This window comes from Talpa europaea (genome assembly GCF_964194135.1).
Source record: "Talpa europaea genome assembly, chromosome: 13".
NCBI classification, from domain to species: Eukaryota; Metazoa; Chordata; class Mammalia; order Eulipotyphla; family Talpidae; genus Talpa; species Talpa europaea.
This window is the reverse complement of record NC_140080.1, coordinates 50,087,652-50,112,528: the sequence shown is the minus strand read 5'-3', so window position 1 is coordinate 50,112,528 and position 24,877 is coordinate 50,087,652. Positions and strand designations below refer to the sequence as shown.

At 38.5% G+C, this 24,877-nt stretch overlaps 1 protein-coding gene across 1 annotated transcript; it reads left to right on the top strand.

Moving 5' to 3' along the window:
* Positions 1-23,096, top strand: NAPG (NSF attachment protein gamma; the record flags this gene model as incomplete). The annotated part of the gene is made up of 11 exons (XM_084252423.1): positions 1-56; positions 4,083-4,150; positions 6,012-6,114; positions 7,458-7,488; positions 12,523-12,632; positions 12,746-12,812; positions 13,074-13,144; positions 17,753-17,831; positions 20,887-20,966; positions 21,533-21,662; positions 22,953-23,096. 11 exons carry the CDS (start codon positions 1-3, stop codon positions 23,094-23,096), a joined length of 939 nt encoding a protein of 312 aa, XP_084108549.1.
* Between the last annotated feature and the right edge of the window lie 1,781 nt (positions 23,097-24,877).

Below are 24,877 nucleotides of genomic sequence, written 5' to 3'. Positions count from 1 at the left end.
ATGGCGGCTCAGAAGATAAACGAAGGCCTGGAGCACCTCGCCAAGGCCGAGAAATAGTGAGTGAGAGATCCTCCCTGGGCCTCTGCGCGGGGCCGGGTCCCTGGCCTTTCCCGGGCCGTTGGGCCGCCTTGCGGGCGGGAGGAAGTGGCGGCGCCGCGGAGCTGTGACCGGGCCCCGCCGCGCCGTCCCCGGAAGGCTGCGGGGACCTCGGCGCCCGGCGGCGACCTCCGGGGCTGAAATCTGGTCGCTGCTCTCCCGGAAGCGTGGTGTGTCTGCCCGGCTCGAGGTCATCTGCGCGTATCATCTGGTCTCGCTTATGCGGAGCTTCACGATCTCTGTCCCCTAAACTGGACGATGAGTTGTGGGGGTTGCCCCGTGCGTGGTTAGAGGGGGTACTGGCCTCTGCCTGCTCGGTGGCCGCAGCGTTCCTCTTCTGTCCGTCCATTTGTCACAACCAGAAATGTCCCCTGGAAGATAAAGTCGCCCTTTTGAGAATTATTGATCTAAAACACTCCTTTGTGTTGGAGAAGAGGCTACAAGTTTACCCAGAAAATTACTTGGTGCACCGTTGTTATTCCCTATCACACTGTTCGTGGGGGCAAGAACTATGCTTTCTTAGGCTCTTTGTTTGTGTTAGCTTGTGTAGGCACACAACAAATACTTGTTGGAACTGAGCTGATTCTGTCCGATCAATCCTTTTGATACTTCCCTCTTCCTCAGTTTCATTACTTCAGTGAATTTTTGTTTGGTAGTTAGAAGTTATGAAAAGTCGGTATCGTTCCCTGTGTTAAATGCTTCATGTACCTCAAGGTGAGTTCTCCACAACAACTTAAGTAGAGATTCTTAATTTTACAGAAGAGGAAGTGAGACTGTAAAATGGACTCGATCCTTAGTTCTAAGAATTAAATAACCGTTGGACCAGGTTAGATTTATTTTTTGACAAATGTGACATTGTGGACAGTGGCCTGGGACCCGGGGATTGAGTATTTTATCATATTTAATAAGCAAGCATTCAGGAAGTTCTCTCTGTGTTCCTATATCAGCCACTGGGTACACTGGGGTGACCCAATGCAGCCCCTTCTGTAGCAGTTTAGAGCTCACAGGCGGGCACATTGCTAAAGAGATAAACATAAGGTATTGATTCTAAAACCAAATTACATTGGGAGGGGAGTATTTGCTCCACTTATGCAGCAAACAACTGTCTCAATTCTAACACTACCTGGAGATAGCATAGATTCCATCGATTAAGGGTTCAATCCTTTAAAACTGCCCCCACTCACTTCACATGTCAATCACAAGGGGGCTTCTCTCCCTGTGGAGTTAGAGTGCATTATATCTGTGTTCACCAACCTCGAAGCTGTCATTAAGATTTTATGATGCTGCCTTCAGCTGGTCATGATCAATTAATAACCCATTTCTAGTCTCTCTCCCCTTTTCTGGAGGTTGAGGCTAAAAATTTCAAGCTTCACATCATGACTTGGTCATTCTGGTGACCACTCCCCAGTAGGCGCCTGCCAGTGTTACCTTATTAAAATAAAAGATGCTCTGTTAACTATATTTATTGTGATGATATTTTGCAATACATACAGATTCCAAGTCATTATGTTGAGCACTTGAAACGACTAAAATGTTATAACATTGATATAAACATATAGAAATGTTATGTAGTACAATGTTAATTATACCTTCAAAAAAAAAAAAAAAGATTCCCCCAGTGCTGTCATCAAATAGGAAGTTATAAGGCTTTTGGGAGGAGCCCTGTAGGAATGTGGAACAGAGACCAGTATGTATTTTACATTCTTTCACAGGGATTAAATGTTAGAATGGAATATACAGTGTCTTCAGTGGAGATACAAGTAAGGAAAAGTTTTATCTGCGGGGTGAAGGGAACGGAAGAAGGCAGAGCTGAAACAGTGACTTTTCCATGACTCTCCTGAATGAAAGTATAAGTGCAAGTATAAGCAGGACTGGGTCACATTTTCCAGATCGAGTTGACAAGCTTTAATGATTTGACTGGCTATAGAGGAAAGGCTTGATTTTTAGGTTTCTGATTTGGGAGATGAAGTGGAGGGAGAGACCTTCAGCCAAGACGGGGTACTGATGAAGGCACATGATGATGGATGGGTAGGGCTGGAGTGTTGCTGAATTCAGGTTTGAATTTGTTATGTTTGAAGGGCCTCTAGACAGAATTGTCAGTAGGTGGGCCAAGAGTTCAGGCGAGAAGATTTTGATTTCCTTCTTTTTTCTACTGAAAATGTGGTTCAGTATTGCCAAGTCATTTTGTAATTATAATTAATCCTGCAAACAGATTGTGGTTTGTGAGTTGTTTTATTTGTTTGTTTGGGCCAGTGGAAACTGATCAAACTACTTTCTCAATAGAATTTTCTTTATTGACTCTTGACAAAAATAGTTAAAAACCCTAATGGCCTTTAAACCTATATTGAGAATGCCTTCTCTCTTCCTAATCAGAGGTGTTTAGTTGAGTGGGGATGATTTGCTATATTTTTAAATCTTTGACTCTGCACACCTGTAGCACATACGGTGATCAAATTAGTGTTATCTTGTTTGGTGGGATTTTAAAAATTCTGTTTTTATACAGTATATATTGAGTGCTTTGGAGTAGGAGTGTTTGCTGTATTGAACTGCGTCTGTTTTGTGGGTTAGAGTAGACACTGAAATTTAAGGATTTTATTTTTCTGAGCAATAAAATTCTTGGTAAGCTTGAAAAATTGTGTAAGTAAATTTTAATTGGGAGAAAATATGTTCCTTAAAAGTTAGGGCCTCTGGACAATTCACACAGTTATCACTATATGTACTTCTGATAGCCCTTGCAGATTTCCCCTTTTTCAGTTCGGGAGCTTGCCAATTCTTTGAAGCCAGCAGACTTTCACTAATTGATTTAAAATTTAAGATGTGTGTTTACTTAGTAGTACTTTTGCACATTCAAGTTTGACAGTCCTGACTTAGTTTAAACTGGAATTTAAGGCTGGAAATTGTTTTGACGTTAAAAACATAAATATTACTGAAAGGACACATAAGATAAGGGCTTAAGGGCCTCCCTGGTGGCGCAGGCTATTGAGCGCCACACTGTGAAGCTGTCCGCAGCCTGTGCAGCGCCAGCTGGCAAGAATCCTACATGGCGGCAGACCTCTCCTGTCTTGCCCGCTGCTCCCCTCAGCAGTGTATTTCATCAGTCTGCCTGTTCTGTTCCCCGCTCTGTCTTTGGTGAATCCTCTCACCCTCTCGCACATCTGGCCTGTACCCTGGTTCTTGTATAATAAATAAATCTTTAAAAAAAAAAAAGATAAGGACTTAAAATTGTCTTGCAGTTTGTATCTTAGAAGTCATGTATATCTGTTGTTTACAACTTCCTTGTCTTTCTGATTTCCCACACTGGTGATTAATGACTCTCAGCTTCTTTTGCTGACTCCCTCTGTACTGTGTCTTTCTATCCTTAGTCTTTCTGATCTCTCTACAATCTCTTGGAGTATACTGTTAACTCTTCAGTGTGTCTCTTCCCTCTCCTGAATTTCAGGAACTAAGTGGGACAGACTTAGTTAACTTTGTCTTAAATAGTAGATCTTTAGAACCTATTGATTTGCATTTTTTCCTTAATTTGACTTTGTTACATCCAGTCTTTTTCATGCTGCCATTTATTTACATGGTCTCACCAATCCAACAGCATATTTGATGCATTGCTTCAAGGGCGACAAGCTTTTATGTGCTTCAGGGCTTGTTAAAGATGGATTGTTGCTCCTGCCAGAATTTCTGGTTCTATATGTCTGGCACATTTCCAGGTAATGCTGCTACTTGTCTCTCTGATGACCGTGCATTGAAAACCTCTGCCCGACCTGGATTTTATGCAGATATATCAATAGGAGGAAAACCATGCCTATGACAGTGGGAAGGAGAGTAGAGGTTGAAATTAGTTTGGATGGAGGTGGGTGAGATGGGGATTGAGGGTCTGATGACTCTCCATCCCCCATCCTTTCTTAATAACCTACAAGGTCATTACAGTCATGACTGCTGACTACTAAATGTGGTTGGTAACTTCTGTTAAATGTGTCTTCTTTTCATTTTAGCTTGAAAACTGGTTTTTTAAAATGGAAGCCAGATTATGACAGTGCTGCTTCTGAATATGGAAAAGCAGGTATGTATGTGGGCTCTAGCCCTGTCACTTCAATGTGTAGTCTTAGAGGAGGCTGATAACTTCATCTTGCTCTTAATGCTTCCTATCCTATTGTAACAGTTGGAAAAAAAGAAAGAAAGAAAGAAAAAAAGAGCCAGCCCAAGCCCTTGCATTTTTCCTACTTGCTCTCTTCAGGTGTGTTGAGGGTTGAGTTAGCAGTCTACTGCTCCCTGTGTTGTGACAGTAGAGATGGGTGTGGTGTGCTGCTGCAGATTTTAGCATCATTTATATATATATTTGAAATTTAGAAGTTGTATATCACTACAGGGATTATACCATATTCCTTATTATACTCATTATTATTGATTTTTTATTTTTTTTGTGAACCTTTTTAAAAAACCTAGCCTTTATTTTAAACAGATCTGCAAATTACGTTTAAGTTGGCATGCGCTTTTTTGAGCATAACTATTACACTGATAAATGTACCAGGTGTTAAGTGATATAAATATTTTTAATAAATTTACCTGTATTTAAGATAAAAGTGATTTGAAATATGGAACAGGTAGGGATTTTACTAAAAACTTATTTTAAATTGTGGAGTGATAGCTTTCAACTTGTTCACTGTTATTGCGGGTATAGAGCATAATTCACCATTGAAGTACCCCGAACACAAGTTTGCAGTTGTGTTTCAGCAATACCAATAGCCCAAGTAGATCAGATTTGATAGACTAGCATATCTTTAACAAAAGATAAAGTGCTTTTGACAAACTTTACTTTTATGTAGCACCAAAGAAAAAAGAACTGTGATAAATTGAAAATAAAATAGGGGGCCTCCCTGGTGGTATCAGGGGTTAAGTCTCAGCACTGTCAAGCTGTATGCAGCCACTGCAGTATGATCCCCAGCCAGGGAGATAACCCATATGGCACAGCAGACATCTCCTGTCTTGCCCGCTGCTCCCCTCAGCAGTGCATTTCAGGATAGAATTTTTCCGTTTGTTTATTTTCTTTAAGGGGTTATATAAAATGTATTTAATCAGAATAAATTTCTGAAAAGGTAAAATTTAGAAATCCAGGGATGAAAATGTTTCAGTAGTCTGTTTACTTGTGTTTTATTAAAGAGAATTTAAGAATTTATTTTTAATAAATATTATGTTAAAGCAGTGTCCTTCTTACTTATTTGTAAGCAACCTTTGGTAAGTTTTCCAAAATGTGCAGGATCATATTTTCGGACATCTAATTGTTTTGTTGGAATGAGGACACACCAGCAAGCATAATATTTTGCTTCTTTTGGACAGTGACATCTTTTTTCATAGAAACTTGGGCAATGTAAAAGCTTTATTTAAAAAAAAATCTATTGTGTTTTAGACATTTATTTAAAGTTCGTGCTTTTCAAAAAGGTTCTTAGTAAAATATTTAATGTATTTATTGGTCTTTGGTTTTAAAATAATTTAAAAGATGCAATAAGCTGTGAATAATGGACTGTTTTTATTATTGTTTGTAAAACTGGTGAAGTAAGGTACTGTCTTGTGTGATAGTTCCTGCTACTTGGGATAATTGTATTGATTTTATTTTCTTGAAGCTTATATGTTGATGTTAGAAGGACTTCTTGTTTTTGAGTGGAAGTAGCACTGATTTATTTCCAATAACTTAACAATTAAAAAAAAGACTTGAAAATACTTCCAAGTTTTTGATAATTGAAACAGTTGTAGGAAAAATGCTGTACAGAAAAGTAGTTTTTTATAGGTATGTGAAAATTCCTAAGTGATATTTGACTAAGTTAATATATTTTCTAATATTACACAACAATGCAGATTTTGGTAATGATTCATTTAAGATGTTTTTAATGATCAAAATAGAAAGTATGTTTTTTGTTCTGTTTCAGCTGTTGCTTTTAAAAATGCCAAACAGTTTGAACAAGCAAAAGATGCCTGCCTGAGAGAAGCTGTTGCTCATGAGAATAATAGGGCGTATCTTTTTCAGCCTTCGTAAAGGAATTCAACAGTTCAATGATTTTGATAGAAACACATTATTTTTTCTTGTTAGACATTTGCCACGTGTGGACTACAATGCTATTAAATCAGAAAGTGTTAAGAAGAATTCTGCATTTTTAACTCTGTGGGAGCTTTTATGACACTTTTGATCATAAGGTCCACAGTTTTGCAACACTATATTTGGGAATTTATTTCTATTGTTTCTGCATTTTCTTGGTGATGGCTTTTATTTGGGATAAAGTGAGGACAATCTACAGACAGGTGTTAAAGATTAAAGTAGTACACAGGTGTTGGAAACGTAGAAATCATGTTAGTATTTTAGTCTTCCTTAGGTATTCAAACTATGATTTACAAATAGTTTAAAGTGATATATTTTCTTGAGGTATTTTAAAACTTGTCAGCTAAAAATGTTTATTTCACTTTCCAAATTAGAGTTGTAATCTTACATTTTAGTAAAACACATCAGATTAATGCATAATGAAATTAGTTGAAAGTGTGTTGTATTTTGATAGTATTTTTGTGAATTGTATAGTTTGAAGAGACAGCAACAGGCATTAAATTACTTCTTTACCTGTTTGTAGGATTTGTCTTCTGGAAGCAAGTGGGGCAGTGACTTACTTAATTTTGTCTTAAATAGTAATCTTTAGAACCTATTGATTTGTTTTTTTCCCTTAATTTTGACTTCGTTACATCTAATCAGTCTTTTTCATGCTGCCAAGTAAGTAAATATCCCCTATATTTTCATGTATTTACAGAATACTCTTTTAAATGTTGCTGTTTTGCTTGTTATAAATTCATAAATAATGATTCTGTATTAATTTAAATGTAATAGTCATTTCTTTTTGTTTTAGTCTTTTTTTGAACCTTAAAAACTAAGTCATTTCTAAGATAGTGTTTAAGTTAAACTTACAGTAAATTTTGGGGGTTATTTTGTTCAGTAACCTGTGAAAAAACAAGTAAGTTAGGAAATCTTTTCCCCTTTTTCTTAATAGTTCCCTGTGGAGAGAAACAGGAAGCTTTCTCCTTACATGGAGGGTACTTAATTTGTTTCAATACATGAATTTAGGTTTATCAAGTAGAAAGATTTAACCTTTCTGAGCCTTACTTAAATTTGCATCTGTAAAATAAAGTCCCTTTAACTCAGATGTTTATGTTTCTAAGGCATTGCCCACAAAAGTACAGGGAAGAAAAATTATATTGTGTGGTAGTACAGGCTGAAGTAATATATGGAGCCTGAACCAGTTTTAGTTGCTTTAACTTCCACTATGTGTGGTAGAAAGTTTTTCTTCCCCCTGTATCTTTAAGAACTCATCCAGGAAATTATATTCTCTTTGCAGAGCTTATGAGCAAGCCGGCATGATGTTGAAGGTCAGTAATGTGTTCCAGCTGTTCCATAGGTAAAATGAATTGACTACATGGTGAACTTAAATTTCTCTTGAGATTGAAAAGTTGTAAGGTTAGGGATCCTTAGTTAAGATTTCTCATCTAAAGTAATGCTCATTGGACCTGTGAGGTACATTTGTGTATCTGAAGATATGGAGTTTTATTTATTTTTAAAGATTTGTTTATTTATTTATTTATACAAGCACTGGGTACAGTCAGAAGCGTGGGAGGGTGAAAGAAATCACCAGAGCCAGAGCAGGGAACAGAACAGGCAGACCAACAAAGTATACTGCTGAGGGGAGCAGTGGGCAGCAGGAGAGGTCTGCGCACTATGTGGGACCCTTGCCGGTGGCTGGGGATCGAACTGGCGCAGAGCTTGCGGGCAGCTTTGCAACCCAGTGCTCAACTGCTGTGCCACCAGGGAAGCCCAGATATGGGGTTTTAAAAGTGTAATTTAAGAGGGCCTCCCCTGGTGGCTCAGCGGTTGAGTGCTGTGTTGCGAGGCTGCCCACAGCCTCTGCAGCGCCAGTTTGATCCCCGGCCGGTGAGGGTCCCACAAAAAAAGTGTAATTTAAGAGAGAATGTTTTAGAGGGAACTCTGGAATGTTGTAAGCCTTGTAACCAGGAGAGAGTACCACTAAACGGTGAACTGTGTGGGAGGTTACTCTTCTTTGGATTTTAGGACTTTTTAATGTAGTAAAAACTTATAAATATACATTTGATACTACTGATGGGTTATAAAAAGGAGTGTTATATAAATCTGTCAGTGGGCATCAAAAAGCATCAGACTTAAACTTTGCTATTTAACTCTGATTTTCTTTGAATGGAATATTTGGCTAATGTGCCTATGCCACTTTTCATATTTCTGCTTCTTAAAATCAGGTTGGAAATTAATATTTTGTTTTGTTGAGACAAACATTTTATGACACTGACTCTGAAAGTATGCCAAGTGGCAACTCAAATTTTGTTTTTATGTTCTCTAGTATGTTAAAAGCTGTTTTGAATTGTTATATTTATTTTAAGAACTTACATTTTAGTACCTGTTTTATTTTTAGTTTCTATGACTTTCATAATTTTACTGAATTTTTAAGTGAATACATACTCATTATAGAACATTTAGAAACACCGGAAAGATTATAGAATGTTAATAACATGTTTAATATGTTCCACCCAGTTAGTTTACTGTACACATACAATTTCTTACACAGTCTCTCTCTCTCTCTCTCTCTCTCTCTCTCTCTCTCTCTCTCTCTCTCTCTCTCTCACATAATGCTCTGTGATGTGGTTTTTGGAGTCAGTGGGTTTGGCCGGGTCCTTGGGTTCACTCTGGGAAAGTTTTCACCAGAGCTTCCCTTTCAGTGGCACGTAGCAAGTTTCTCCATGAGACAGAGACGTTAGTTATATTTAAAGAGCAGGTTTATTAGGGAAAGGGGTCAGAAGGATGAAGGACACTTGCATGATACAAGCGGGCAGAAAGAGCTGCCCCGAAAGGGATAGGTTTGCTGAGAGAGGCCGCAGGTGGCCTTGAGGAGAGCTGCCTCTGCTAGGAGAGGTCAGTGAAGTACCAGCCTGGTGCAGTTCCTGGGCAGGCAGGAAGCTGCTGCCCTGCAGAGGGAAAGAGTTGGAGAAAAGAAGCACCTGAATAGTCAGAGGTGGGCAGAAGGATTGCTGCCCGGTGCCAGTGCAGAGACTGCACTGATACAGTCTTCTTTTTGGAAGGGGCTCACTCCTTCATGGAGTAGCCTGTTTGTTGCTGATTTTGGATAACTGCAGAATCCTAAAGGAACTGGAGATTTCGGAGTGGGCCCAATCTCTATGTCTTTACTTTTGTGTCTGTGCTCCAGACACTCCCTACAGCAGTCTGAAACCTGCTTGGGCCTTATGCCTTGTGATAAGGCACTGGCACCTAAGGATCTTGATCTCTATAACTGGGTTAATGGTCATGTTAATCCCCTCTACCTTTACCTCTTTGTGTGAGTCAGGTTTTAGTTTTGTGATGACTCCTTTTGGTTTTCTGTTCTTTCTTCCATCACTCTGCACATAATTGTGTATCTTACGGTTAAATATTAAACATTTAACTTTCAATGAAGATTTTCTAATGTCATTTAAAAAAATCTTTGTTAATATATGTCAAAGACTAAGAATTTTTATAGCCTTTAACCCAGGAATTCCAATTTTGTGAATTTATCATAAAGTAAAATATAGCATAGATTTAAACATAAGACTTTTCGTGCTGCAATGTTTAAAAAGAAGGCAGCTATCTACACTTTTACTAATAGAAAGACGGCAGCTATCTACTTTTAGAAAGAAGGCAGCTAGCTACACTTTTATGTAACTATAGTGATAAATCTTCTCTGATTGAAACATAAACCAAATTGGTATTTGGTGATACCAAATATCAGGTTATTGGCAGCAATTCCATAGCAACTAGAACTTTTCTATTTGCTTAAAGAACCAGGTGTCTGCCTCTGGCCTTCTTTCATACTTTCCCCCAAGAACTAGGGAACTCTCAGGTGGGTTGCTGTTATTGTCTTGGTAGACTTTGGCGTGTTAGTGGGATGTATTATCTTAATATGCTAGAAATGCTAGAACACTATAAAATTCTCAGACTCACCTTATTCTAACAACTGTATTAATATAATATACGAGTCTTTTTATCAACAGTTACTATGATGATGTTTCTTTTGCTGTAGTATATTTGATTTGAGAATTTTTTTTTAAAGATTTATTTATACAAGAACTGGGGTATAGGTCAGGGGCATGGGAGGATGAGAGAATTCACCAGAGAGAGCAGGGGGAGCAGAACAGGCAGATGGATGGAGGATACTGCTGAGGGGAGCAGCGGGTGAGGCAGGAGAGGTCTGCCACACCATGTGGGTTTCTCCCTGGCTGGGCAGAATCGGACCCCCGCTGTAGAGGCTGTGGACAGCTTCACAGCGCAGCGCTCAACCTGTTGCACCACCGGGGAGGCCATGATTTGAGAATTTGAAAGGTTTACTTCTTTGGATGAAAGGGAAGTAAACCTATTGGACAGGTAAAAGGACAGAGGAAAATGCCTCTTGGCATGTGCTGACATATAAATTAAACATCTTGGACAGTCCTGGGCAACAATGGGTGTCTAACCTATATGGGCCACAGTTAATTCTGTGTCATACTCACCTTCATGTTCATCCCCCAGCCATGCTTAGCCAGTAACAGTTTGTAGCTGGAGGCACAAGGAAGACCTGGGGACTTTGAGATCAACCTTTGAGATCTGTCATTTTACAGCTGTATAATTTCATATCCTGTTTGGGCCACAGAAGTGATAATGCAACCTAAGTACACAAGCCACTGAAAGTAGGCATATTAAAATTTTCTCCATAATTTTGCTGTGCTGGAACGTAGTAAAGAGTCTATAAGAGTGTAACTTTGAAGTAGGCTGCCTATTGGTTTTTATGGGAAGGTATCATATTATGATTGGGCCTTTGCTATTCACTATCATGCTAGATTTAATGCAACGGCAAGGGGCTTAATTTTTGAGCTCATGATTTAAATGGTACTTCATATTACTTTCTCATAGTTATTGCTCTTTATGTCTCATCTACAAGAGCAAAACTTATGGACAGTGGCCTGTGTTATGTTTCCTTTTATCCCCCCCCCCAAAAAAAAAAGTCTTTTGCATATTATGGATGCTCAGTGTATATTTGTTTTTAATTAGAGGATAGGTGAATTAGGGGAAGAAATAATCTGTAAAGGGTACAGTGACCCTCAGGACTAAAGTGGGTGAAATAAATTTTGTTGGATTTACCTTTCCTTCCTTTCAGTCATTCTTAAGCATATACTATAGATTTCTTTATTCTTTCATTGGCCTATGGTTTCTATAACAAAAGATTTTTCACAGGGTTTTGGGGATATATTAACTGATATCATTCCGAATACTTGAATTTGGTAGCAATTTTATTTTGTATAGTATCTTTCAGTCTGTTTTGTTATTTTCCATAGATAAGTAATAAAAAGTTAATATCTTGAAGTTGATAAAAATGAGACCATAGTTTTGTATTCAAATGAATTTTTCAACTTAATGAGGGGCTGAATAGGCAGAGTTGAAAACAACCCATGAAATAGCACTTGGAGCCTCCTTTGATATACAGCACTTCAATTCTACATAGATAATGCCTATCTACTTTACATCTAAGTTCCAGGTGATTTTTTTTTTTCGGGTTAAAATTTTTTATTTGAAGGTAGTAGATACTAGTACCACATGATGCTGAGATTTATGGTATAATGATAAGATACAGAGTTTTTCTGTGGTTGATGCAATACAGCATGGAAAAGGGATGCAACTTAGAAGAAGCCAAAGTAGAGGGGAATGACTGAAATGAAGGGGACAGGCTAGATGTGCCAGGGAGTAGGGAGTGGGGGGAAATACCGCCATATCCAGGAGGGTGAATGGGGTGAGATACAGCTGAGGCTCATTCTCTTATTGTCCCGTGGACATGGAAACTTGCTGATGCCATAGCTTTTGATACATATATGTTTGTGCACACGTGCGCGCGCGCACACACACACGCACACACACTTAGGAAGGTATAAAAAACAGAACTTTTGCAAAAGTATCTGACTTTAAAATACTCGTTCAAGCAAGATGTACTTGGAAATGAAATCCAGCCCTTGGGCTACCTACAGATTTGCAACGTTTGACATAGACCTCATATGGTAGGGAGTCAGTAAATGTTTGAAGAATTGTAAATGATTAAAAAGAGTAATAAGCAAGTTTGTACTATTTGTATAGTTTTCCTGAAGCTGAAATCATGATGAACTCTGTAGAAATCAACTGATAATAGTTTTGATTTGGCTAACGAAGGTTGATGGGGAAAATAACTACGTGAAGGCATTTCATTTTAGATATATTTATTGTTGTAAAATATTTTGAGTCATTTACTTTCATGAATTAGGGATAGAATCGTTAAGTTTTAGATTGTTAACTCCATTTCTAAAGTTTGTACATTTGCTGATCTGTGCTATATCCTTTGCCTACAGGAGATGCAGAAACTCCCAGAGGCTGTTCAGCTGATTGAGAAAGCCAGCATGATGTATTTAGAAAATGGCACCCCAGACACAGCAGCCATGGCACTGGAGCGAGCTGGAAAGTGAGTGTGGGACACAAGTCTCTGTATGGAGGTCATTCTCTTTTTATTATAAAGTCCTGTGAAAAACAAGTGTTTTTTCCCTCATATAAGTCAAATTTTCTTGTCTAATTTAGGCTTATAGAAAATGTAGATCCAGAAAAGGCTGTACAGTTATATCAACAAACAGCTAATGTGTTTGAAGTAAGTTTGATTTTTATTCTTTCCCAAAGTGCTTAAAATTTTAGATTCATAATATGTAGGAAAACAGAGAGAAATACTGTGGCTACTTTTTAAAACTTTTCCATGCTCTCAACTGAACTTTATTTCTAATATCTTTCTATTGGAGTAATGAATTGGGCCAGCATCTTTGGTGGCTCTTTCCCTAATCATGTTCTGTTACTTTTGGGAAAAAAGATTTCTGTATCAAAACAGCCAATACTCCCTTCTCTTTGATTTCTTTAGAATGAGGAACGCTTGCGACAGGCAGTTGAATTACTAGGAAAAGCCTCCAGACTGCTAGTTCGAGGACGCAGGTAAGTCTTCTAAAACTGTCCATATGTGTCTGTGTGTATGTGCCTTCAGGCCACAGCTGGAGTAATTTGGGGAATGTCTTGTTAATCTTTCTCATGCAAGCCATGGATTTGTCAGCCTATCAGTAGAAAAAATGAAGTCTGTTAGATGGCACATTTGAATTAAATATTATTAAAATACTGTTTTTCTAAAGTATAATTCTAAAATTTATCATGGATTGTGCTTTTATTTTTAAGACCCGGCTCAGCATCATGAGAGAGAGCAGTTTCTTGTGTTGTGTTGATGTGTTTAAAAGGCGGATAAATCTAGGGCAACCATAAAACCTTTTATTTAGCTTGCAAATTTATTTTAATGCTTTTTTACTTTTTAGTAAACATGCACTAAAAATGATAGCATTTCATGCCGTGTTTGATCAAAATTGGAAAAATTTTTCAGTTGTAGCGGTATAAAATTGCTTTATTTAAGGAATTTGGGAATTGACAAGTATCACTGGGTATGTGTGGTATGAAAGCATTAAAAGCCAAATGCCAAAAAAAGCTGCCACAGTACTTCTAGGAGCAATTTAAGCAGTACAGACTAAGAAAAGCATGAGAATCTGTACTAACGAAAAGACAGTTGAGGACTGATCTAAGGTGGTAGAAAGAATAGCAGTAGCTTGTGGTCCTCTTCCTCCTTGGACACAGTGTACCAGGATCACACAAAGTTGCTGCCCTTGGGACAGAACTGAGGATTTGGCAGTTGTTGTCTCCACAAGGAGATGAGACAGAGGCCACCAGAAAAGGGAGGAAAGCCCAAGAAACAGTCTTGCCAGGAATAATACCAGGGCACTGGGAGAGGCACCGTGGACTCTTCCACTGTGTCTGTATCGCATCTCTTCTTTATCTACTCATCTGTGTGGGGACTTGGGTTGTTTCCATAGCTTGGCTACTGTAAATATGCTGCAGTGAACAGAGAGTGGATATATCCCTTCAAACTAGTATTTGAAGTTTGTATTACTGTATCGTATTGATAGATCTAGACATTACTGTATCGTATGATAGATCTAGACACAAACAAACCAGAATAAACTGTTGAAATTTAGCTACAGAAATGATGTAACCATAAGGGGGTGGGGTGGGGTGGAGGTGTGGAAAGCAAAGGGTGGAGGGACCCAGTGGACTATGGTAAGGGATTATTGGGGCTTTGGTGGGTGGGGCATGAAAACATACGTTTGAAGACTTGTGAACTGTGCCCCTAAAACATGTACAGTGTTGTAAACCAATGTCATCACAGTAAACATAATAAAAACATTTTAAAAATAGTCAAAGATAATTGAGACCATTTCTTTGATATTTGAATATCTTGAACCTTTACTTTGATTATAATCTCAAATTGAGGCTATCAATTGCCTTAAAGAACAAAAACAGGTAATTTTATACTTTATGCAAATAGCATCTAATAAAGAATGGCATGAAATTTAAATTTTTTTGTTATATTTAGTTAAATGGTTAACTCATATAGTTAGTTAACACAAGACTAAGATTTGATCCTAACTGAACAGTATTTTAGTTTGTATCTTAGTATAGCAAAATCAAATTGTCATTTAATACATAGATATTTGTCTCCTGCTCTTCCTCCTTTCTGAGCTGTTAAGTCACAGGATTTAGATTTCATGTAGGTAGTTGCTTGGGGGAGGCCTTAAGTCAGTCCTTGAGCAGTGTTCCCTCCTGGGAAGACCTTTCTAGGCAATTGATAGACTTATTGGTGAGACTTAAGTTCCTGTGCCTTCCAGAAAAGATCTAAGGTAGCTGAGCAGATTGGTACCCTTTGTAGTTGGTTCTTAGTGACCCAGATCCACACAGCCTTCCTAGAGCTGTGCTGTGATTCCCTAGTAGGAAGAGATTCTAATTTCCATTTCAATGCCACCCTTTACCTGCCCTCCCCACCCCCCTCATCCCTACTTCTAAGACTCACTTAAAGAAAAGTACTTGCCACCAATTGACAGTCACTACATGGAATTGCTGGGAAAGCTAGATGTGTGTGTAGCAGGAGGGGGAGACTATTTAGCATAGTCATTGGAGTTGAAGAGTTAATTGGGACCAGTGGAAGAGTTTTGTGTCCTGAGGAAGGTGTTCTCTGACTGCTGGCATGAGTGAGGTCCTGTGACATCTCCTATCCTGTGCCCATAGTTTTTTGTGTGATTTACATTTTGTTTCATTTTTTAATTACCGGAAAAGCAATTTATTCTTTTTTCTGTAACCAAATGTATTTTGTTTTGTTAGGACTATTAAGCATTTCCTCTGGGTTTCATTATAATAAGTAATGAAATGCTTCCTGGATATGTTTGAAAATAGATTGACTTATGTCTATTTCATGGAATCAGAGTTGATTGGATTTTTTATTTTTATTTTTTTGCTACAAACCCATATAAATATACAGTACTTTATAACAGGTGGCTGTTTTGTTAGGCAGCTAATTAGTTCATGGAAATACTCTTTTTATGCCATGGAAATGAATGATTCATTTAGCCTTAGTATATGAAAGTTTGAACTACTGAAAGTCCTACTAGAATCTGGACATGCCTAACAGAATGTTCCACTATGATTTATTTTATAAAATAGAATCTGTGATAAATTCGTGGTCACAGTTACAAATGATAAAGATAGATGTAAGCCTCGATATTATTTTTCTATTTCTGCACAACAAATAACCACAAATATGGTGGTTTACAACAGTCACCTGTTGCTTGGTCCTCTCCTCAGGTTTCTCCAGTTTGGAATCATGGGTGGGGCTGCCATCTCATTCCAGCTCCTGACTGTAGGCAAAGTTCCTTTCATTGCTGCTCTGGGACACACGTCTGTGTTCTGTGTTTCCTTGTTGGCTGTCAGCCAGGACCGCTGTCAGCTCCAGAAGTGCCTGCAGTTCCTCTGTGCCTTCTGGGTGCCTTCAGCATGGTAATTTGCTACTGCTTCCAGGTTGGCAAGAACAGAACGGTGTCTGTTGACTTCCATCTCGGTTCCTTTAAGGGCATGCCTAATTAAGTCAGGCCCATTACTTGATTTTTCTTTGATTCAATTGATTATAGTATCCTACTCATAGGTACAAGTCCCATCATATTTCACAGGTGTGCCTGCATTCAAGGGGAGATTATACAGTGAGTGTATATGAGGAACAGACACATCGGGTACATTCTTAGAGTTCTGCTACCCTGTCCTATTTATAAACTAACTTTATTCCCCAAAATGTAGCTAGTTGGTCTTTGCAAATTGCCACATGTGTTTCCGCAATGAATGTTCTTTTATGAGGCTGTAATTTGCCAGGGCAGAGCCCACAAAAATTCAGTTTAATGTATAACATGAGTTAAACTAAGCGTGAGAGAGAGAGAGAGAGAGAGAGAAAGAGAGAGAGAGAGAGAGAGAGAGTGTCTGTCTTACCTATACAGATACTTTGATTGTTAATATATAGGGAAACAGTATAACAATTTTGTATTTTTAATTTGGATCATAGCATACCTCTTCTGTATCCTAACAGTGCAAACTACTTACCATTTTTTTACTGATGGGATGAGAGACATAGGGAAGACTGCTAAGTTTAGCCAGTTACAAGTTAGGTGATAGGGATTCCTGGATTCAGAGTTACTACAACTTCACAGGGAGATGAGGGCCTGACCTCACATAACATGGGATCATGTCTGGGGATGTAAGAAAGGGGTAGGGCCTTGGAGGAAAGGGGAACATTTTTGGTGATCCTTTTCCTCTTCTGCCATCTGAGTGGGATAAATAATAAGGAAAATGTGTGAGAGCAGACTGAAAAAATGAACAAGTGGATATTGAAGATGTAAGGTGTCAGGAAATGACTTCTGGGCTATTCACCTGTCTGTCCACTGCTGCCCTTCCTGGCATCAGGGATGTGTTGGGGCTCACAGAGGCAGGAAACATGGAGTATATGACTAAGGACAGAGAAGGAGAAGTAGTTCTTCAGCAAGGAGGCATTGTTTTTAGAGGTCTGGATGGCCTTTTAGTGGAAAGAAAGAAATTGGAGATGAATCAGGGATTGTCTAACATATTTCATAGATAGATTTGATAGATACTTGTTAATGGGTGATCCTTGCCAGACTTAAAACTCCCCACTTGAAGTGATCTTTCCTTAATTGCTTTCGCTTTGTCTGCAGGAATAATGGAGCATGGTCTCACTCATAGCAGGAATTTAGAAAACGTAAATAAGAGACCAGGAAAAAGACTAATCAATACAAAGTAATAATCAAAATCAACAAGCAACTATAAACCAGAGACACACTGTGGCGGGGGGAGAAGGGAGGGGCGGGGAGAGGAAGAACTAGAGTCAAAATAAGGGGGGGGGGTGCAATTGTATGGGGAATACAACCAAAATGAAAATGCATACATTGTGCAAAGATGAAAAATGATGTAAGAATTATATAAAATAAAGTATTTAAAAAAATAAAATAAAAGACAAGTCAGATGAGCAAAGCTTATGGAAATGTGAAGCAGTTGCTAAAGGCTTGATGTTTCCTTTATTTCTAAAATATGTGATATCAAATATATTACAAAAGTTACCTCTGCTGTGGAATATTTACATCTGCCTTGTTTTACATTTCTTTGTTTCGTCTTCAGGTTTGATGAGGCGGCACTCTCTATTCAGAAAGAAAAAAATATATATAAAGAAATTGAAAATTATCCAACTTGTTATAAGGTATTCTTTGAAAGTGCTTATTTTTGTTTTCACATTAGATAATTTTTCATATCGGTGTCATGTACCTCAGTCCAGGTCCCATGAATATTTGTGTATATTTTAAAATAATACATATGGTCCTATATTTTTGGTTAAATAGAATGAACAGACTATAGCCTAGTCTGCTGATCACAACTAAAAATTTTGGACAAAGTGCAAACAGCAATTTCTCATGGACTCTGAAAAGTAACTAAAATGAGGACGACTGTGCAGAGGAGTAAGTACTTGGAGAAGCAACCAATATGGGAGTTGATTTCCAGGGTTTTCCCTCTTTTGTCTTGCAACATTGCCTTGAGAGAAGCCTCCTGTCTGTGCAGTACAGGTCCAGTAGGTAAAGTCCCAATGAATCCCATCTGCCCCATCTTTCTAACCAGACGAACTAGAAGAATTTTCCTTTTCTTTTCCTCCTTTGCTTTTCTGTGATGAGCCCCTGTCATGGATCTTCAGCTTTGTGGGGTGCAGATAGAACACCAAAGAAACCCAGTCTCTAGCCAGCAGACCTGGGAAGACCAGCTAGGAGAGCAAGGAGAAAGTCCCACAAAGGAGAGTGGGGAAGGGAATCCCCTGAGCACATGTGTGCACTATCAAAAGTTGTAGATTTATTTTAGCTTTGCGTGTTTGGGACATACCCAGAATGGCAGAGCATAGGCTTTGAAATAAGATTAAATTACTGTGCAGGGCTCCTGCATGGGGCAGAGCCAGAACAGCAGAGAGAGGGACTAGACTCAAGGCCTGCCTACCCAATGCAGACAACCAGCAGTCTGAGCCTAAATGGGGCCAGTGCCTGCTGAAAACATCCACACTCTACTGAGAATTAATGGAAAGTTTACGCAGCATAAGAGTGTCTGGGGTACAATCTCTTAAGTGCTTGCATAGGAAGAACCAGGAAAACATGACCAGGTTGTAGCCACATAATTTGTATTTAAATGAAAGGATAAATATGTATATTATCAGTCAAAACATTCAAAAATCAGTAACAAGAAATCTTTGTTAGAAAGTCCTTTCAGATGAATTAAAAAATTAGTAAATTCATGATGGTGATATGTGCTAACAGGAAAATAGAGGTGATACTTTTGTAAATTATAATATTCTCTTAAACATCAGGGAAAAACAGTGTGTACATGCAGTAACCCAACAAAAGCATCTCAGATTAGTGTTGTCCAGTGAAAATGCAGTGTAAGCCGCAAATGGGAGTCACATAGGAATTTCAAGTTTTCTAGTTCCATGTTTAACAAGTGAAATTAATTTTAGTGATTTATCTAATATATTATACATATCCAAAGTTATGTATCTCCAGAATGTTATTTTAAGAGCTAATCAATAATTATTCATGTGATTCTTAAATTTCCAGTTTGTTTTTACTAAGACTGAAATCTGATGTGTATTTTACATTTATTTTATTTATTTATTTATTTTTAAAGTTGATTTGTTTATGCATACAAGAGCTGGAGTTTAGGCCAGAGGTGTGGGGGGTGACAGGATTCACCAGAGACGTAGGTGGGGAACAGAACAGGCAGATTGACCGAAGTACACTGCTGAGGGGAGCAGCGGGCGAGTCAGGAGAGGTCTGCTGCACCATGTGGACAACTGCTCCCTGGCTGGCCTGGGAATCAAACTGGTGTCGGAGAGGCTGCAGACAGCTTCATAGGTTGTGTCTTAACCCCTTGAGCCACCAGGGAGGCCCTCTATTTTACATTTAAATCTGGATTTGAACTAACTGCATTTCAAGTACATAATGATCACATGACTAGTGATTACCTTATTGGTGATTGTAGTTCTAGGTTATACCAATATGACAGTTTACATGCCGGTTTTCTAGAGAAAAGACAAGTGATACCAACTAGATATGACTCAGATGTTGGAATGATCAAATCAGGGCTTTGAAACAGCTGTCTTCACTACCTCAGGCGATAGAAGTAAATACAGCTAAAATTAATGGACTAGAGGACTGATGTAAAAAAAAAAAACAAAAAAAACCCCAAAACTTTTTCTAGAAACTATAAAAACTAAAAGAATTCTAAAACTGAAAAGCAAATGTCTTAAGTAAAATACTGAATGGGCTTAATCGGATAATGAAGATGAGGAAAGATTGGCTGAATTTAAAGATAGAGCAATAAGTTATCTTAGTGAGTGAGAGATTTAAAAAAAATTGAAAAATGTTTTAAGAAGAGCTATTTGTTGATAAGATCTTACTAGCTTTTGATACTATGGTTGCTTTAATTGACTTATAAGTAAATTGACTTTATTTTTTTTTTAAAAGATTCATTTATGCGTACAAGAGCTGGGGCACAGTCCAGAGGTGTGGGAGGGTGAGAGGATTCACCAGAGACAGAGTGGGGAACAGAACAGGAAGATTGCCGAAGTACACTGCTGAGTGGAGCAGCGGGAGAGAAGGAGAGGTCTTCTGCACCATGTGGGTTGCTCCCTGGGGCTGGGTATTGAACTCATGCTGCAGAGGCTCCGGATTGCTTCATAGGTTGTGTCTCAACACCTTGAGCCACCACCAGGGAGGCCCCTAAGTTAATTGACTTTAGAGTTTTCACTCAATTTTTTTTTTCCTAGTAGTTCTTTTAATAATTTTAAAGTATAATTGTAGTTATTCCTCCTCATCCCCCTTTTTATTCCCCTTTCAAGATTAAACAAATAGATAGCTAAAATAAGTTTTCTTTAAAACACGTCATGGTTGTGTGCCAAAACTTTGTTTTTGTTAGTCCAGGTATAGTCCTCAGGCCAGCTGTGTCAGGACCATCTGGGTGTTTACTAGAACCCCCAGCAGGATCATAGGCTGGCCTTGGGCCTACTGTAAACTCTACCTCTTTTTTAAGTAGAATGGGTGGTGTATTTGCACTTTAGAGTTTAAAGTGTTATGTTCTTGGATATTTTTCCTCAGATGTTTTGAAATCACTGCACAAGTATAAAGCTTTTTCTCTATAAACCAAAGCTCTGAGAGTTAAATTCTGGCTTTCAGAAAATAAACAGACCTAAGTTTGGAACATAATCATTTCTTTTGTTTTAGAAAACAATTGCTCAAGTCTTAGTTCATCTCCACAGAAACGACTATGTGGCTGCGGAAAGATGTGTCAGGGAGAGCTACAGGTAAGGTGCCAGTGTTGTTTCCATTTTTCTTTCTTAATTGGAGACTGCTCCTTAGATATATATTTGTGGCCATCAAGCTTTTTTTGTTTTTTAATTTCATAGTGATAGGTGTGCTTGACCACCATTTCAGCTTTTACAATAGAGACTTCACAAATTGTGTTCTTTCCTGTATTTTTCTCTTGGGAACTTCCACAGGAATGAGTGACTGATATGATGAAGTTATATTTATTTTCTAAGAAATAAGAAAAAACAAGGAAAAGTTCTCGTATTATGTGTTACTGGAATACCAGAATGAGGGATTCTTTTGTTAGAGATGTTCAAAATGGGCTGACAGCCTCAAAACTGTCAGCATTTTGGGCTGGAGATTCTCTGTCGACCTGTCATGTGTAGTGTGGGGTGTGTGGCCATGTTCCTGGTGTCTACCCATCGGGAGCCTATAGCGCCCCTTGTAATGATTAAAAATCCCCCCAGACATTGTCAAACATCTCTTGGGGGCAGAATCATCCCTGGTTGAGAAGCGTTCTGTGAAGGAACAGGTGGAGATGTTTGATTCGTCCTTGCTGTAGCATTCCAGGGTTCAATGGTAGTGAAGATTGTGCTGCGCTAGAACAACTTCTTGAAGGATATGACCAGCAAGACCAAGATCAAGTCTCAGAAGTCTGCAACTCACCTCTTTTCAAGTACATGGACAATGATGTAAGTGACCTTTTGGTTAGCATTTTCCTGTGCTATAAGATTATTTTTCTCTCATGGACTTGAGATTTTCTCCCTCTACTTTTCATCTCAAACTGGTATTCAAAAAAACCCTTACTCTCAATTTTACCAAAGATTTAGTTTCTCTGGATTAGCTCTCTGGGTTTCTAGCCATTTATTTAACCAATTAAATAAATGCTGTCTTGATCTTACCTTTTCAAATTCAATCCCATTTCTCAGCTTCTCCTTCCATTTGTTGGCCTTTATAGGCTGCTTTTAGTTTATTTTCTTCTAGATTTGTGACAGAGGCCCATCCCGTAGTGGCTTCTACAGCTCAGTAGCCTTGTTAGAATTCCACTTCTGTCACAGCTAGTTGTATGATGCTGTGTATAAACTCACTTACCCTTTCTGTAAACATAGAGAGCTTGTCCCTGACTTGCCAGCCTCTCATGAAGATTAGCCTGTGTGTGAAAAGTGACCTTGCAGGATGCCCTTCATGTAGTGTGCCACGCCGTGGGTTTCTCTTGCACTTTATTTTTGTTCACTTCCATTTCAGTGGTTCAGTTTGTGAGCTCCTGTTCATTTGATCCTGCAGCTTTAGTCTTGTCCTGGCATCAGACCAGTTAAAGACCATCATTTTTTTTAATAAATGATGTATCTAATGTAACTAGTTTTATTATAAATAAATTCTCACATAGGCATTTGTAAATTTGTATTTGTTTTAAACGTTGTCCCTAGCTTACACTCATCATTTATTCAGCAGATCTTTATTTTATAGGTATTATTACAAGTATTATGTAACTCAGTACGTTCAGATTATCTCACATTCCTAAGTGTGACATATTGCTGAAGGCAAAGTAGTGTTGAATGGTTTTTTTTGGTAGTTTTTCCATCTAAAAGAGAGCATTGGTTGGGGCCTCTGGTGGCCTAGGGATTGAGTCTCAGCACTATCACTGCTATGGCCTGAGTTCAAGCCCCAGCCAGGAAGCTAACCCACATGGCGCATCAGACCTCTCCTGTCTCGCCCACTGTTCCCCTCAGCAGTGTATTTCAGTAAATCTACCTGCTCTGCTCTCTGGTGAATCCTCTCACCCCTGCACCTCTGGCCTACACCCCAGTTCTTCTACGCAAAAATAAATAAAATCTTTAAAAAAAAACAAAACAAATGAGAGTGTTGGTTTTCATGAAGTACAGAACTTCTTGTAGCTCTGTATTTTTATGATACTATTGTTGAACCTTGGTTATCAGGATTCCAGTGATCTAGCTTTTGAGACTATGCTGTGTCATTTACAGTATGCGAAGCTCGGCCTGAGTTTGGTGGTTCCAGGAGGGGGAATAAAGAAGAAAGCAGCAGCAACACCACAGACCAAGCCTGACGGTGCCACTGCCACTGCTGCCGAGGAAGATGAAGATGAATATGCAGGAGGGCTGTGCTAGGATCTTGGTTTACAGAAAGAAAGGGAATGATGCTGACACACCACTCATGGACTTCGACTTCTCACAGGGAATCCAGACTTCATTGCAGTCATGGTTTTGAATGCTAATAAAAACAATTTTTAGTTTCCATTTCCCTAAATCACCCATTGTACCCACTACATGTGAAGTATTTTCTGGTTTGTTTTCATGATAAAAAATTTTTCTGAGACACCAGCAGGAATTAACAGAAAAATGCATTATCAAAATTGATTTTAAAATTTTCTGGCCAAATGCTAAAGATTGTGTTCTAAACAAAAATCATAGATACTCCTTTCACCTGGGCTCTTGTAATTTACTCTTAGAATTTCTTTGTATTTTATTTAATTATTGCTGCTAAAAGTGAAGTTTACTGGTTAAACAAAATAGTATTTAAACTTTTGTTTTGAAAAGAAAAATTTCCCCTATGATATTACATACATTTAAATTATTGAATAGTTAAGGGGCAAGATTGGGACAGGAAGCTGTATTGAGCATTACAAAATAATTTAGCCCAGTGAAAGACACATTTAAAGTCTTATGTGAGTTTGAAAATTTTGGAGGTAGCACGTTAAAATGACTTTCTAAATGTCTTCAGTTCTCTCTGGAATATGGTTATTTTTTCAACCAAAAGAGTGGCTGTCTCTAAACTCACTTGGTTCTTGACTAAATGTGAACTAATAAGGGCCTTTTTAAATGCATTCTTGCAAAAAAGTAATATTTCCATCAGCTTATATATGTATTTCCTCTAAAGTAATTTCTAATTCATTTAGAGTTGTAACAGAACAGGTAATTTAATATGTGAAATGTCATATACTATAAAAATTTAGCTGAAAGGAAAGTATTGTTTTTATTTATTTTTGGGGTTTTTTTAAAGGAGTGCTTTTATTTTTTTTTTAATTTATTTATACAATAGCAGAGGTACAGGCCAGAGGAGTGGGAGGGTGAGAGGATTCACCAGAGACAGAGTGGGGAGCAGAACAGGCAGACAGACCGAAGGCACTGCTGAGGGGTCTGCCACGCCATGTGGGAATCTCCCTGGCCGGCCCGAGATCAAACCCACGCGGGCAGAGGTTGCGGACAGCTGCACAGCGCTGTGCTCAACCTGCTGCGCCACTGGGGAGGCCCCAGAAAGTACTGTTTTTAAAGGATCTATATTTAAGGTACTATACTGCCAATATTTTAATCCTTAATGGTATTTCCTCAAAGGTTAGTTTTGAAGCATTCCTTTTCACCCTGTGTGGCTTAGACCCATCTCCCAATCTGTTATTGGAAAGAGACTCCAGCCAGCAGTGAGTTCTGCAGGCAGATGCCACCCAGAGTGACTTCCTGTCCTCTCATGGTCTGCTCATCATAGACTCCTACCTTTTGTGAGTTGTGTAAGATTTCCTGCAAACACTAAGGTAAATTATTGAAAATTATTTTAGTCACAGTTGGCTAGACAGAATAACCACCTTGTTTGGCAGGTGTGCTTGACAGGTAATGTATTAGGATAGAAATCTTGACTGATGGTCTGACTCAAACACATTAATAAATTTAATATTCTGATTTCTCAAGTTACTTGCATACTTCTGGGAAGAGCTCCTTTTCAATAATTGTATGGAGATTAACTTTGAACAGTCTCAACAAAGCTGTATTTAAGAATTTGTGTTTTAAGACATACTAATGTTTCAGAGATCTCATCATTGCTGTCATACCCTGCAGCTCCGGTCAGCAACTTCTGGAGTCTTTGATTAATACCCATTTGAGCTAATTAATAATTTGTT